This window comes from Tympanuchus pallidicinctus, unplaced genomic scaffold, assembly GCF_026119805.1.
Source record: "Tympanuchus pallidicinctus isolate F22 unplaced genomic scaffold, pur_lepc_1.0 scaffold5, whole genome shotgun sequence".
In the NCBI taxonomy this organism is placed as follows: domain Eukaryota; kingdom Metazoa; phylum Chordata; class Aves; order Galliformes; family Phasianidae; genus Tympanuchus; species Tympanuchus pallidicinctus.
This window is the reverse complement of record NW_026294769.1, coordinates 41572683-41586965: the sequence shown is the minus strand read 5'-3', so window position 1 is coordinate 41586965 and position 14283 is coordinate 41572683. Positions and strand designations below refer to the sequence as shown.

The following is a 14283-nucleotide window of genomic DNA, read 5'->3' as shown; positions in this document are numbered from 1 at the left end:
GCTGAACAAGCCCAGCTCCCTCAGCCAGTCGTTATAGGAGAGGGGCACGGATCAGAGATCACCTTTGTGGCTCTCCTCCGGGCCCACTTCAACATTTCCACGCTTTTCCTGTGTCTGGGGCCCCCAGGTCTGGACGCAAAACTTCACGTGCGCAGAACAGAGGGGACAATCCCTTCCCTCTCCCTGCCGGTCACCCCTCTAGCGATGCAGCCACGGGTAGCGTTGGCCTTCCGGGCTGCAAGAGCGCTGCTTGCTCTTGTTAAGCTACGGCGGCCGCGAGAAGCGGTTGACAGCTCAGCCCTCGGCGCCTAGGCCGCTGGGAAGCCGGAGGGCGGCTAGAGAATGCTGCCCACCCGGCCTCCGCGGGCGCACGGCCGCCTCCTCTCGCTCAGCGTGAGGAGAAGGGCGACAAAAGCCCCCGCTTCGCCCGGTGCCCGGCGGCGGGGCCGGCGGGACTCCATTTCCCAGCGTGCCCCGCGGCCGGTCGCGGAACTGTCTGTTCGGAGCGGCAGCGGTCGAGTGGCGATGGGGCACGTAGCGGGGCTCGCTCCGCTCCCGGCCGCCGCCGTCCTCCTGCTCCTGCTCCGCTCTGCCACCGCCGCCTCTCTCGCCCCGCGCGGCCACGAGCCGGAGCCCAACGAGAGGCCCATCGTCGGTAAGGGGCGGCCGTGTGACATCTACGCGTTGATTCTCCGCACGTAGCTACTAAAACCGAAAGCCTGCGGGCTTCCGTGGTGTGAAAGTCGCGAAATGGTGGTTAGACTGCGCGAGCTCTCACTGCTGAACTCTTTGTTGCTGAGACCCGCAGTGCTGTACGTACTTCAGCAGAGTCTCAAAATGGGACTTACTTAAGAGAAGTTGTTACTGCGTAGGTAAAAGAGGGGAGTTAGGTGAAACATATTTGCCAGGTGCCTTGTGACCGGGCAGTGTGACTGATGCCCACTGTCCCACCATTTGTCATTGGACAGCGCAGGTAATGCTGTAATGGGAGGGGGGGGGGGGAGGAGGGAGTGAGAAATTGGAGTCTAATTTTTCTTTCTGTGCCCAACAGTTGCATGAAACATTTCTTGACGTGCTGATTTCTCTCTTGAACCTCTCAGGGATACTGTCGCAGGAATGTCACTTTGATGAGTTCCACAAATTCGGAAGTTCGTATATTGCGGCTTCGTATGTGAAGTTCTTGGAGTCTGCTGGTGCCCGCATCGTGCCAATAAGGTGGGTTTTTGTATCTCCTGAAGTGGGTAACAGTTAATGTAAGGCTATTGGACTCCCAGGCAGCAGTAGTGCTGATTTTCTGAGTGTTTACAGCTCATCGACTATTATTCAAAGCCACAATTTGTGAGCTGTTTTAAAAATCAGGATAGCAGTAGGCTGGAATGTGTAATTGTTAATATTTCTTTTTACAAAAGTCTTTTTTTTTTTTCCTCCCAATTTCTCTCTTTTTTTTTTTTTAATTTGTAAAGTTACCCCTCCCTAGTTCACCTTAGTGGTTTTTTGAAGTTGTTATGTTCAGTCTAATGTGTATTGTCAAACAAACACACACATCTGGAGAAATTCTGTCTTTTGTCACATTCTGTCATCTTGTCGTCCGAGAATTGAAGTAATGTAGAAGGACTGTCCTTGAAGAAATCCAAGCCCAGTTTTGCTCAAAGTGTGGGTCACTGACATCCTACTGTGTAACAGTTTGATTCCTGAGTAAAAACTAATAGAGTAAGTAGAAGAATTGATGTGCTTCATAGCCAGCAGTTGGCTCTAGAGTAGTAAATGTATTGTTGTCAGATGTTAAAGTGAGAATCATACAAATGACACTAATGGAGCATCAAAAAAATTGTAATGGGATGTACCCACACAGACCAGTAAGTACAATGGTGAAGTGCCTGAATTTTACGCTGGTGTTCCTCATGTAGCTAGTGGAGCTTTCAGAATGGTTGCTGACCAGAAGTTTTGCTGATCACACACTGAATGGATGCTTCCAATTTTTTAAGCTTAGTTAGATACTGCAAAGCTGGACACTGAGTATATGCAGTGTATACATTTTGCGTGAGTGTAGAGCCATCATACTGTTTTCCTGATGTTTAATGATCTTTCCACCTGTCAGTCTTTTCTGAGGAATGGGTGTGACCAACTGTTTGCAGTTCTGCACATCTTGGGATCAATCAAAAACCGGAGTGGCCAGTTTGCAGGAAATAATAGCCATACCATTTATGTAAATGTTAAATTTAATGATCAGTTGCAAAGGGGTCTCAGTATCTAATCCTGAACCATACCTGACAGGTTCCTGTTTCATTTGCGCTTGGACTATTTTATTTTGAATGTTTAAACCATACTTTTTGTATATTCTCTATACTTCTTCTTTCAGTTCAGTAATATATATAGTATATATGATATTTTAATGGTTTTATACGTATATATTTATATATATACTATGTGTTTTGTAATTATTTTCCTGGTATTTCAGATTAAATCTTTCAGATGAAGAATATGATAAAATATTCCACTCTATTAATGGGTAAGTTTTGAGCATTGTTTTTCTGTTGAAATACTAGTAATTCTTTTTTTTTTTTTTTTTTTCATCTGCTTTTTTCTCAAGGATGTTGTCTTTTTGCTCTCTTGCAAGCTTGTGCTGACATATAAATCTGTTCTAAGACAGAGCACTGTTTCATCCCATGTAGATCTACTCCATTTTCTTCCATTTGGATCATGTCAGATTATCTGTAACACTGTCAGGACTCATATTAGCATTCCCCAATGCAGATAGTTGGAAGTGGAGTGACAGAGGTTAACAATTGGTTTATTCTTTACAAGTGAAGTAGGTCATTTCCTATTTTCTCTCATTCTCCTTTAAGCGATCACCTTGATATTGAAATGGAGTACGTTGTGCTGGGTGTGTCATCACTCAGTCTTCTCTGCTCCAACCCTATCTTCTCTCTTCTTCCATTCTCTTTCAGTACTCTCCAAGTTTCTCCAGCATCAAGGCTTCTGATTTCCATTCTCTTCTACACTTTTCTCTTTGGGCTCTTTCTGCCTTTAATGGTCCATCTTGCCTGCCCTGTTTCTGAGGCTTAAGTCTCGTAAGTCTCTTGTTAGACAAACATATTCCAAATTGTCAGCTGACCTTTGGTAACTGTCCCGTGTGTCTCTTTTCCATGTTTTCCGCATGTGATCTAGTTTAACACACTTCTAATTGTGATCTAAGGAAAATCATGCTACACTTCAGTAGTTTTGTGTGTGATCCCATAGCACATGCTTGGTCTACTTGTAGTCATGAGATGAACATCTTAGACCATTAATATTTTCATAGATCTTATGCACATCACAGTATTAATCACCATGACTAAAACTTGCATGTTTAGAGCAGTGGCTATCAGGGGAGAGCTGTGTCATCTTATGCCCCACAGCGTTCCCTACACATTAAGATGTGGATCTTCAGAGTGTTCTAAAAAAAGGAAGAGTAAGGCAATTGTGCTTTCTTCCCTGAGTCTTCTTGTACTGGAGACAAAATGAGTAATTTCATCACTTTTTCATGAGTGATCTTTTCATATCAGAGGGACTGTAAGCAGTGGAATCTCCTTTCTACCCCCCAGTCTTTGTCAGTGCTTAGTGGAGTATTAGGCAAATAGATCTTGTTCTTTTATCCTTCTGTCTTTGCTGAGGTTGACAGTTGGGTCTGTGCTATGTAGGTGGGTAAGAATGATCTATATTTCCTCTCATTACATTCCACTGTCAGCTAGTTTCTTCCGTAATACAGTCGTGCATAAGTAACAAATAGGATCTGTGTGGGGAAGGACTCTGTACTGTGGGAACTTAGTATAAGAAAGAAGTAGACTGATCTTTCATGTTGTGAGACCTTAGCTTGAGGTTTTTTGCAGTTGGAAATTCTTTATAATTAAATGCCTTCATCTTAAGACCATGGAAGTTACTATAGCAGAGGTAGAATTTTATGAGTATAGCTTTGTTTTTCTGAGGCAGCCTTTGAAATCCATGGTGAACATCATCACCTCTAATCAGTGAGAGATTGTAGAATGCAGGCAGCTGCATTTTGACCTGCCTATCACAATAACAAGCCATTATCATTGTTTCTTAATGAGTTACTTCCATCTTCCATCTTGTACTAGCAGAAATGTCAGTTGTTTTGTTTTGTTTTTGTTTTTAAATTAATGTTGGCCAGTTTATGATGAACAGAAGGAACAGGTGAAATGAATTTCCCACCTCTTCCATATGAGGATCATCATATTTGTCTAAACAAATCTCTGTAGAAGTCTATAATTTGTCCTGTTTAGCTATGTTCATTTTTCTAAATTCAAGCTAGAGAATAATTTATGCTTTTGTGAATACACCTTTACTTTGCTAGAAAATATTTGATGGTTTTTGCAAGATCCTGTGAATTGCTTGCCTTGAAGTAAACCTAGTCCCAGGAGTTTTAGGTGCATATTCACTCGCTTTGTAGATGCTCAGGATGGTATGAAATATATCACTGAGATACTAACAAGTAGCTAGAACAAGTTACCAGTTACTGTTTCCAGAGCTCAGAAATGCTGAGGAATCCTTCAGCTGTTTTTGTGAAAACTCAGTGGCTGATGGGGGTAGCACTAGTAAATCCAGTTGAGTTCCCACTACAGTGGGTTAAAGAGATCACTTGATTATTTCCAGTTTTATCTGGAAGAGACTTCTTTTACCTACTGATAGAAGTAGATACTTGATTGTGCATGTCATCATTTGCATGTATGAAACCTGTTAGACTATATGAAGTCTTAGGCTTTTGTGGTTTTTGTAGCTGGGAAGCCACACAAAGATTAGCTACAGTTTTTTTTTTTTTTTTTTTTTTTTGTATTTTTTTTTAATTTATTTTTATGGGGGAAAAAGAATGCGCACTATTTGTTTTTTAAATAGTTTCTGAGATTACTTTGTTTTATTTAGCTAAATTAGATCCTCTGTGACCAAAGGTTACAGCCAAGCATACTTTTTCACTTTTTATTGGGAACTTTTCGATCTTCCATAAGAAGGGATACAATTTCATAGAATCACAGAATGGCCTGGGTTGACAAGGACCACAATGATCATCAAGTTTCAACCCCCCTGCTATGTGCAGGTTCACCATCCACCAGACCAGGCTGCCCAGAGCCACATCCAGCCTGGCCTTGAATGCCTTCAGGGATGGGGCATCCACAGCCTCCTTGGGCAACCTGTTCCAGTGCGTCACCACCCTCTGTGTGAAAAACTTCTTCCTAATAGCTATCCTGATCCACCCTTGTCTCAGTTTAAAGCTATTCCTCGTTGTTCTGTCACTATCCACCCTCGTAAACAGCCATTCCCCCTCCTGTTTATATGCTTCCTTCAAGTACTGGAAGGCCACAATAAGGTCTCCTTGGGGCCTTCTCTTCTCCAAGCTAAATAAGCTCAGTTTTCTCTACCTTTCTTCATAAATTTGTCTCTACTTAAATGGAATAGGATGAATTGAGAATAGGGCAAGGATTTTATAGTTTAGGAAAAGGCAGCTTGGAGTGAGGGTAGGGTTTGATGGAGTCATTGCAGACAACTCTTTTGTATAGTAGCAGAAGTATCTCTGTTTCATGTATTCTGTTTTTTTCACCTCTCTCTATGCTATTTTTGGTCATGTCTTTTTGCTAATAATTATTTATTAGTATAAGAATACAAACTATAGAATGTGATTCAGTAAAAGACAAGGATAATGCAAATGAAAAAGACTAATGTAACTATATATGTGATAGCTGTCTAAACTCACATAATTAATAGAGAGCACATCAGTACAATAAGCCTACTGGGCTATTCAGCCTCCCAGCCAGTTGAGTGTCTTCTCTTGAAAATGCATTTGAATTGCCACTGACTTTTCTGACTAGATCCCTCCTGTTCGTGGTGGAACCTTGGATACCCATTTATAGATTTCAGAAACCTAGATGTCCTAATCCAGAACCTTAAAGCCACTGTCAGACTTTTCTCTCTTTTCACTGTCCAGGTTTTAATTCGATCGCTGTTATTCACTGTTGCTAATCATATTCTTGGATGTTGCCTTTCAGGGTACTTTTTCCAGGAGGTGGTGTGAATCTTAGGACTTCAGAATATTCCAGGGTTGCTAAGATATTTTACCGCAAGGCATTAGAGGTAATTACTAAGGAACAGTCTGTTCTTGTCACTGTTCAAAAATCAAAACGACAAGGAGGCTCATATTCTAGTTTCCCACTGGCATCCAATGTGTTAACCATAAGCCTAATAATAAGTATCTCATTGCTAACTCCTACTTAAAAAATCATTTCAAAGCTCAAGATTCGGACATCTGACACCCTCTCATGTTGTATGTGGTGTCGTCGTCTTAAATTCCAGTTATCGTTTATTTACTGTAACTAGGGGCTTCATTGCTGTTCTGAACCTGCAATAAAGTAACAATAAAGCTTTGCAAAAGCACAAAGTATCCAGGGACGTTAAATACAGAACAAAGATCCACCTAAATGTAATTACTAGTAAACCTCTCATAAATAAGACTTAGACTCCGAAGGAATTCCAGAGAGGCTCTCTAACAATCCAGTCTACAATCGTGTAACGTTAAAGCTTCTCCTATAGTTACAGTTAGTGAAGCACCTATATTCTTATATGTAAGTAGATTTAAATACATCTTTGAAGATGCATGTAAAATGTCTATTTCATTGTACTAATTACCAGTGGCTTGGTAGCTGTAAATAGAACAGATTTTCTGAAGTTAACATTAATTTAACTTACAACATGACAAAAAGCATGTGAAAGGTGGTATGAAGTACTTTTTATTGCTAATCATTAGCTTTTTTTAGGAAAAGATTGAATTTGTGGGAAAGCTATTTCTTTCAAGGAACATCAGGAAGGCTCTGAATCCTTATGGAAAATTTAATTCTCTCTGAGCAAAGAGATTCTTTTTTTTTTTTTTTTTTTTTCTAGGTAATAAACATATTTTGAAGTAAAACTTTACTGTCTTCTGTCTATTGTTGAAAGGAATGGAGATCAGACCAGGAAAGCACAGGCATCCACAAAACTAGTCAGCTGCAGCTCAGTGCACCAGTTTCCTACTGCTCAGTCCCTATGATATCAATGTTGCTCTTCTATCATCTGTCTCTTGTCTTTTTTCATAGTGATTACTCATCTGTCACCTTCAACCTGAATTTTATAAAACTAGAAACTCTACAAAACTGCTCATGGTGTAAAGTGCAGCTTGGGGCGGTGGTTTCTTGCGGTTTCTTGTTAGTGTTTGCAGGACTATTACGAAATTCTATTGACATTTCACAACAAATTGTGTATGTCATAAATTTATGACCAAAGAGTCAGGCTTACTGGTTGATACGTGCCCTTAAGGTGACTAAAAGACAGAAAATAATTTTCACTTCTTCATGTGTAATGCTTACTCATCTCTTTTTTTTTTTTTCCTGTGCTAGTATTGGTGATTGTGTATTTTAGTTTTCATCTTTTCAGACTTGATTAGCACTATAAAATATTAGCAGTTTTACAAATGTAAGGTGAGCTACGATAATCAACAATACCCTAGCAGGTATGTAATAGGCTGTGGTATTGTTATGGGGTTTTTAATATACCTGTATCATCCAGACTGATGTTTGCTGCTTTTTTTTTTTTTTTTTTTTTTTTTTTTTTTTTAAGTTTTTAAAGAAAAACTAAGGCATTTGATGTGGTTATTTCAATTGCTGAACTGTTACAACTGTTTGGTAGTTTGTACTGCTGTAGTAGTTTTATTTCTCATCTACAGAGGTGAAAGTGAAAAGAATAGGAAGTTCTGCTCGTTTTTCTTTCTGTAAATCTTCAGTACTTTATTTTGTTGTTGTTTATTTTGAAGGCTAATGATAAAGGAGATTATTTCCCAGTATGGGGAACATGTCTTGGACACGAGTTGCTGACATACCTCACAAGTGGTGAAATTTTACTTGTTAATACCAAAACAAATGGTTTTTCACTCCCTTTGAACTTTACATCAGGTGAGAAATCCCACTACATCTCATGTCTGAGTTTTGCTGAGAGGTATTGTGGTTTTGTTTGTGAAAAATACACAAGGCTGAATGTTTGATGATTAATACTTTCTTATTAATTTGACCAACTTTTATAAAGTCTATACAACTCTGGATTTATCTCACTGTTTGTTTTTTTTTTTTAATTTCTTTGCAGTACATTCTTAAATTGTGAAGTTTTACCACAGAAATCTGACAGTTTGTTTCAAAGTAGTGTTTTATTAAATGTGTTTCCTATTCAGTAATAGACAGCCTGTTAGCAGCTTGGATAATGGACAGTATCTGTTTTTTTCTTTGTGACAGCTGCAAAACAAAGTAGATTATTCAAGAATCTTCCCAGTGATTTGCTACATGCCTTTGCTACTGAGCCATTAACATCAAACTTTCACGTGTGGAGCATTTCCATGGAGGTATTTGATTGTTTTACCTCACAAACACAAATGCATTCTCTCTGTCTAAACTAGAAATAAAGAAACAGATAACACATCTTTATTTTCTTTCCTTCTTACTGCAGAATTTCACAAAGAATGAAAAGCTTTATAATTTCTATAATATTCTGACCACTAACACTGATGATGAAGTGGAATTTATATCTACCATGGAAGGTAGGAAAATGAATTTCCTTTCTAAAATATGACTGAAACAAAGTATTTATTCAGCAGTTTTGGAGGTGTGGTGGCATTTATGCTGTTTTGTAGTGCAACCTTACTGTTAGAATGACAGGGTGAGTGCTGGCTCTGTCTGTGCTCTGCCTGTGATGGATGTAGTGCTTGCAGAGAAAGTTTTTCTTTTGAGTACATATTTTTGAGCTTAACTACTTCTTTCACTCACTATTCCCCTTCCAGATGTGCTATGACACTTCAACACTGGAATATTCCAGTACTGTGGTACGAAGTGTATAGCACTCATCTTGTAATAGCCTAACCCCTAGTGTACCTCTGTTGCATCTTCCTTGTTGTCTGTCTGCTTATGCATGCCTCCTCATGATGCTTTATTGCCCATTTGAGTACAGGGAGGACAATTCACGGTATTGAAATAACAGCAATTTCTCTCATTGCTTTGACACTAATACTGGTAATTGTTCTTCTCCAAAATCCTTTTGCTTTCCCTACCACATGTTACATATGTTTTCCACCAGGTTTGCTCATCTCAAAGAAAGCATGTTAGCTCATTAGAGAGGGGTTTATTTTGATTAGTGCATGACTAGCACCTCTACAATAAGGCCCAGCTGTCAGCTTGTGGGATTCTTCTGTATGGCATGCTGTCAGTCCTCTAGAAGAAGAGGAGAATAGCAGTTTGATCAGAAGATGTAATCAGGCTAATGATAACATATCTTGTGCCTGCAAGCAGTTTTTATCACAGAGCAGTCATCACCTGCTGTGGCTTTGTTTTTTATGCAAGACATAAGGACTGGCTTCTTCCTGGTATGGACCAAATGGGAGCTTCCTCTGGTTTGACTGGGCCTTCAAGAAGATCCTGATACTTGGACCTGTTTCAGCTTGCTCTTTAAGCTTTTATGAAGCTGTTGATAAGTGAGGGTTTTTTGTAGCTTGTCCTTTGACTTTGTTTTTCAATAAGACTAAACACATCACTCTTAAGGTGTAGATCTCGCTTTTATGCTTTGATGGAAAATGTGTTTGTTGCAGCATACAAATACCCAATTTATGGTGTCCAGTGGCATCCAGAAAAAAATCCTTTTGAATGGAAGAACTCATCAGGCATTCCACATTCCTCTTCAGCTGTAAGAGCTGCACATTACATAGCTGACTTCTTTGTTAATGAAGGTAAGTGTATTGTTTGTAAATATAAGTCAAGTACCTCTTACTGCTTCCTGAAAAGCTTACTCTGCAACCTTTATTTAGGCTTATAAAAAGTAAGGGAAATAGAATGGCTTTGTGAAAGTGGCATTAAAAGGCCGACTGCTGTAGCAGAAGTAGACCAAACCTTTTCAGTAGTCTGGGCCAAAAGTCTTGCCTGTGCAGTGATTTTCTTCTGTTTTGAATGATCTCATGATGTCATAATGATCTTGTAATGTCATATCTTCCCTTGCACAAAGACTTTAACATGAAAAAAAAATGATCCATTCATAATTCTAGACACGTCCTCAGTTCTAAACCAAGTTACCATTGTAATCTGTTTGCTATCATTAAATACTCTACAAACACAGGAGTATTGAAGTGATCAAATTTGATTATACACTTATCAATGCTTCCTACAGCATTCTGCTGAAATACTGATTTCTGGCTGTTCATGAAGATGTCTCAATTGTTTGACTGGGAATATAAAAAACATAATCAATAACCAAACTGTGTTTGGACTCTAGGTGACTTCTTGACTTACGAAACAGGTTTCCCAGTGAGGTTGTGGATGCCCCCTCCCTGGAAGCAGTCAAGGCCAGGCTGAATGGGCTTTGAGCAACCTGGTCTTGAGAGAGATGTCCCTGCCTATAGCAAGGGGTTGAAACTAGATGATCTTAAAGGTCTCTTCCAACTCAAAGCATTCTATGATTCTTATGAAAAGAGCAACCAAATTGGAGAAAGGGACAGTGATTTAAAATAGGCAAAATGTGTGCTGACATAGTCAATGAGTCTGTAGATATAAAAGTCATGTTTATACTTACAAGTTTTAAGGCTATTTCCTTGCATACTATAGTCTTACGCTGCTTTCCATAAAGGTAGAAAAATAACATGAAATCCCTTGACAGTGTCCATAAGCTTCCTGTATTTTATCGGTTTTAATAAGATTCTTATGGGATAAAAAAGAAAAGGTATAAAATACGTCCATTTAATTGTTTTTGTAGTGCAGTAGTAGAGCATCATATATTTTGTAAGCAGAAGTAAAGCTACTATGGCTATTATCCAAGCAAATGTGGAAGCTCTTCTGTTAACTTCTTCCTGTTGAGATGCAGTGCATATGAATTTGTGTACATATATGCACAAACAGTGAAAAATGTAAACTCTTTTCAACTGACAAAAATTAAGAGACATAGATATGTGTATAATTAAGCCACTCTTTTAATATCACTTTCATATCCATCTGTAACTAATTTTAACACGTGTAGAGTTGCCAACATGACGAACTAGAGCAGGATTTAGTTTTTATTGTCCTTAGCAACAAAGACCATATTTGCACTGCATCTTTCAGTAGGCTGATGCTCTGATGCATTTCTTCCAGTGTTATCAGTATTGCTGTCTCTGATAGATACTGCCAATAGCTCATGAATATACCTTACTCTATAGCCTGAATTTTACATTAACAGTTGAATTTGTCCCTCCTCTCTAATGAAATATTGCTGTAAACAACTTTCTGAACCTGTATCTTGATGATTCTTCTAATATTAATTGCTGTAATTTTGTTTGCTGTTATGAACACAGAATAATTTGCTAACAAAGATATGTCGAGGCTGATAGCTGTAAAGTGATCTGTACTTCTGAAATGTTTTACAGCCCGGAAGAACCTGCACCGTTTCCCCAGTGAAGGTGAAGAAACAAAAGAATTGATTTATAATTATACTCCGATTTATACAGGAACGTTTTCTTCATTCCAGCAAGTCTATTTTTTTGATTGAGTATCTTGTCAGAGGTGTGGCATTGCTATTGGTAAATAGAATTATTTGCCTGCATTGCATAATTAAGCTGATATAATGCAATGTATGTGACAGGAAGACAGAATAATTATCTTATTTTACAATAACTTATCCTGTGTTTCTTCTGTACTATTGGACCACTAATCTAAAATTTTACATTCTAAATCATAATAGTCCTGGGTTATACTTCATTGCTACTGAAAAATACATTTTTCTTCTGGGAAAAGTTTTTTGATTTTACATATGAATTTGAACATTTTCAGGTTTAGTACAAGGAAAAGTTTTGCATTCTTATTTCAAAATATGGAGATTGTCTCTGTAAAATGTTGTGTACTGTAACAGCACTAGATCTTTAGGTATATTGTATAGTAAAATCCTATCCTTTTCAAATGATTTAACAAATGAGACCTTGGATCTTGAGCTTGTAAATTTGTCTGTGTAACCAAGTTCTTGAGAAGGATTATTTTGTTATTCGAAAAATTGTTCAAAATCATAAGTAAATGTGGTAGCAAAGAGACATGGAAAGGATGTGTTTTACCTGATTTCTGAAACTTTGTGTTGTACATTCAGTGTTGCTCAGAGAGCTTATACCTTGTGAGTTCTACGTAAATGTGAAGATGCATTTTAAATTAGGTGTTGCAAATATCAGGTAAAATAAGTAAGTGTGAAGAGCATAGTTATGTTCTGTTTCCACTTTCTGCTCTTTTCAAATTCCATTTTATATGTATTCGAAGAGCCTGTTTGAGAGTAACTGCAATGAGCAGATGGGAGATACACACAGAGAAACAGAGGTCTGTAGAAGAATGTAAACCTAACTTTTGCTTTATACACACTCTAAGTTTTTCTGTAGTTGCTGAGTAGAATTCTCATTGTAGTTAAAGGTAGTTTTCCATTAATTAAGTGAAGACAGTAGTCTGCTTGTGTTTTGTTGGATAGTTAATAATAGCTGAAATAAAAAAAAAAAAGGCCAATTAGAAAACTTGATGTTGGCATAATGTTGCATTTGGTTCTATTAGTGAAAATTTTATATTGTGTTCAGAAACTAAGATAAGACAATCAACTGTAATTCTACTTTCTTGCACAGTTTCCATGTTAACATCGGTGGGGACTTGGAGTTTATGGAAAAAAATAGATTCATACCTCAGCTCTGTTTTGTAATACCTTGAACTTTCCAGTACATCAATCCAGAAGTAATGCCTCCTATTTATTTACATGGAAATAACAGTAGATTGATACAAACAGCAGAACAACACTATGAAATACTATTTTTCAACACAGTCATAGTCGTGTGCTGATTTACACAGATGAGCTAATTGAGATGCTCTTCCCTTTGTGATATGACAGCTGTGCATGGCTGTCTGGAACATGTTCTTTCATGTTGCTGTCACCACTGCTGAAATGCACCCGCTGCCTCACTGTGCAGTCACTGGGCTCCATAAACATTTGGCAAGAATCAATAAATGTCTATGGGTGCGATTTTTCAGGGATTTAATTCCAACCCTTTGCTTCATACTTGCATGTCAGACGCCAGCAGTCAGACTGCTTCTCTGTTGCCATGTGTCCCACAGCAACAAAATATTTGGGAATATTGGTGGGAAGGCTTAACTTCTACTACCACACCACCACCATCTGCCTCTGTGGGGCCACATAATAAAATAGGAGACATTACGTTCAAAGCATATCTGCTTTGAACCATATCTGAATACAGCTGCCACGTTTCTCAGGGTTTTTAATTAAAGGACTCTCTAGCTTGTTCTTTTTGATGAAACAGCTGTGTAAGATAGAGAATATGAAATGCATTAATTAAAATAATATAAACAAACATTAACTGCGACTACTGTATGAACACTGCTTTGTAATCACAAGCTTAGATGTGTTATAGTGCAGATTATTTCTGCATTTGCCAAATTCAGTAAATTGAACTTTTTTCATGTGAATAACTCTGTTAACTGTATTTATTGGTTCCCAGGTAGATCCAGAGTAAAAGACAATCTTGCTCTACAGTTGCATATAGATGTAGCAGCTGAGATGAGACATTTACAAAAAGAGTCTAGCTGTCTGTTTCTTATTCAGACTGAGTTCTTTAGAATAACTCTAAGGATTTGCCTGAGTAAGAAGGGCAGGATTTAACTTTAAAAACAGGGACCAACTTGGCAAGTGAAATGTCTGCTAACTGCTTTAGGAGTAATTAGTTCTTAATGCAACTTCAAGGAATATTGTGTGTAATATGGTAAGAGAGCAGTGTATTTATGATGAACTTGTATGTGGCCTTCCTTTACATCCTTTATCTTGTGAAGTCTTTTTTGGTGCTATCAGTGATTCTTTTTTCTATGATAGTCTAAATAAAGTTTATTCAAGTAGATGTGCATTTGTGTTCTCTGTTACGTACTGAGGATAAGGCGTTAATGTTAATTCACTTTTTTCCCTCCATCCATGTTTATTATCAAAGCAATGAATTTTTATGATTCTCCATTTCTGGACGTACTGTGGTAGTCACAAATCAGGAGGCTGCTCTAGCCTGTGTCCACTTGGCATAGTTTTGGGAACCGTTTCTCTGTTGTAATGTTGAACGTGAGGAAGTTGTCTATGGTAAGTTAGTCCTAGAAAGTATGCAGTCATTAATCTCTGTTTCCTTCATGGAACTGTAAGTGGAGTACACAGAATGAGAATGTTTACCTTCATATATTCTGAATTTCTGAA

At 38.3% G+C, this 14283-nt stretch overlaps 1 protein-coding gene across 1 annotated transcript; it reads left to right on the top strand.

Moving 5' to 3' along the window:
• The first annotated feature begins 327 nt into the window (after nucleotides 1-327).
• On the top strand, nucleotides 328-13945 carry GGH (gamma-glutamyl hydrolase). The gene is made up of 9 exons (XM_052704492.1): nucleotides 328-655; nucleotides 1101-1215; nucleotides 2459-2509; nucleotides 6036-6120; nucleotides 7829-7967; nucleotides 8301-8407; nucleotides 8512-8602; nucleotides 9644-9781; nucleotides 11444-13945. Exons 1-9 carry the CDS (start codon nucleotides 343-345, stop codon nucleotides 11563-11565), a joined length of 1161 nt encoding a protein of 386 aa, XP_052560452.1. The 5' UTR covers nucleotides 328-342; the 3' UTR covers nucleotides 11566-13945.
• The last annotated feature ends 338 nt before the right edge of the window (nucleotides 13946-14283 follow it).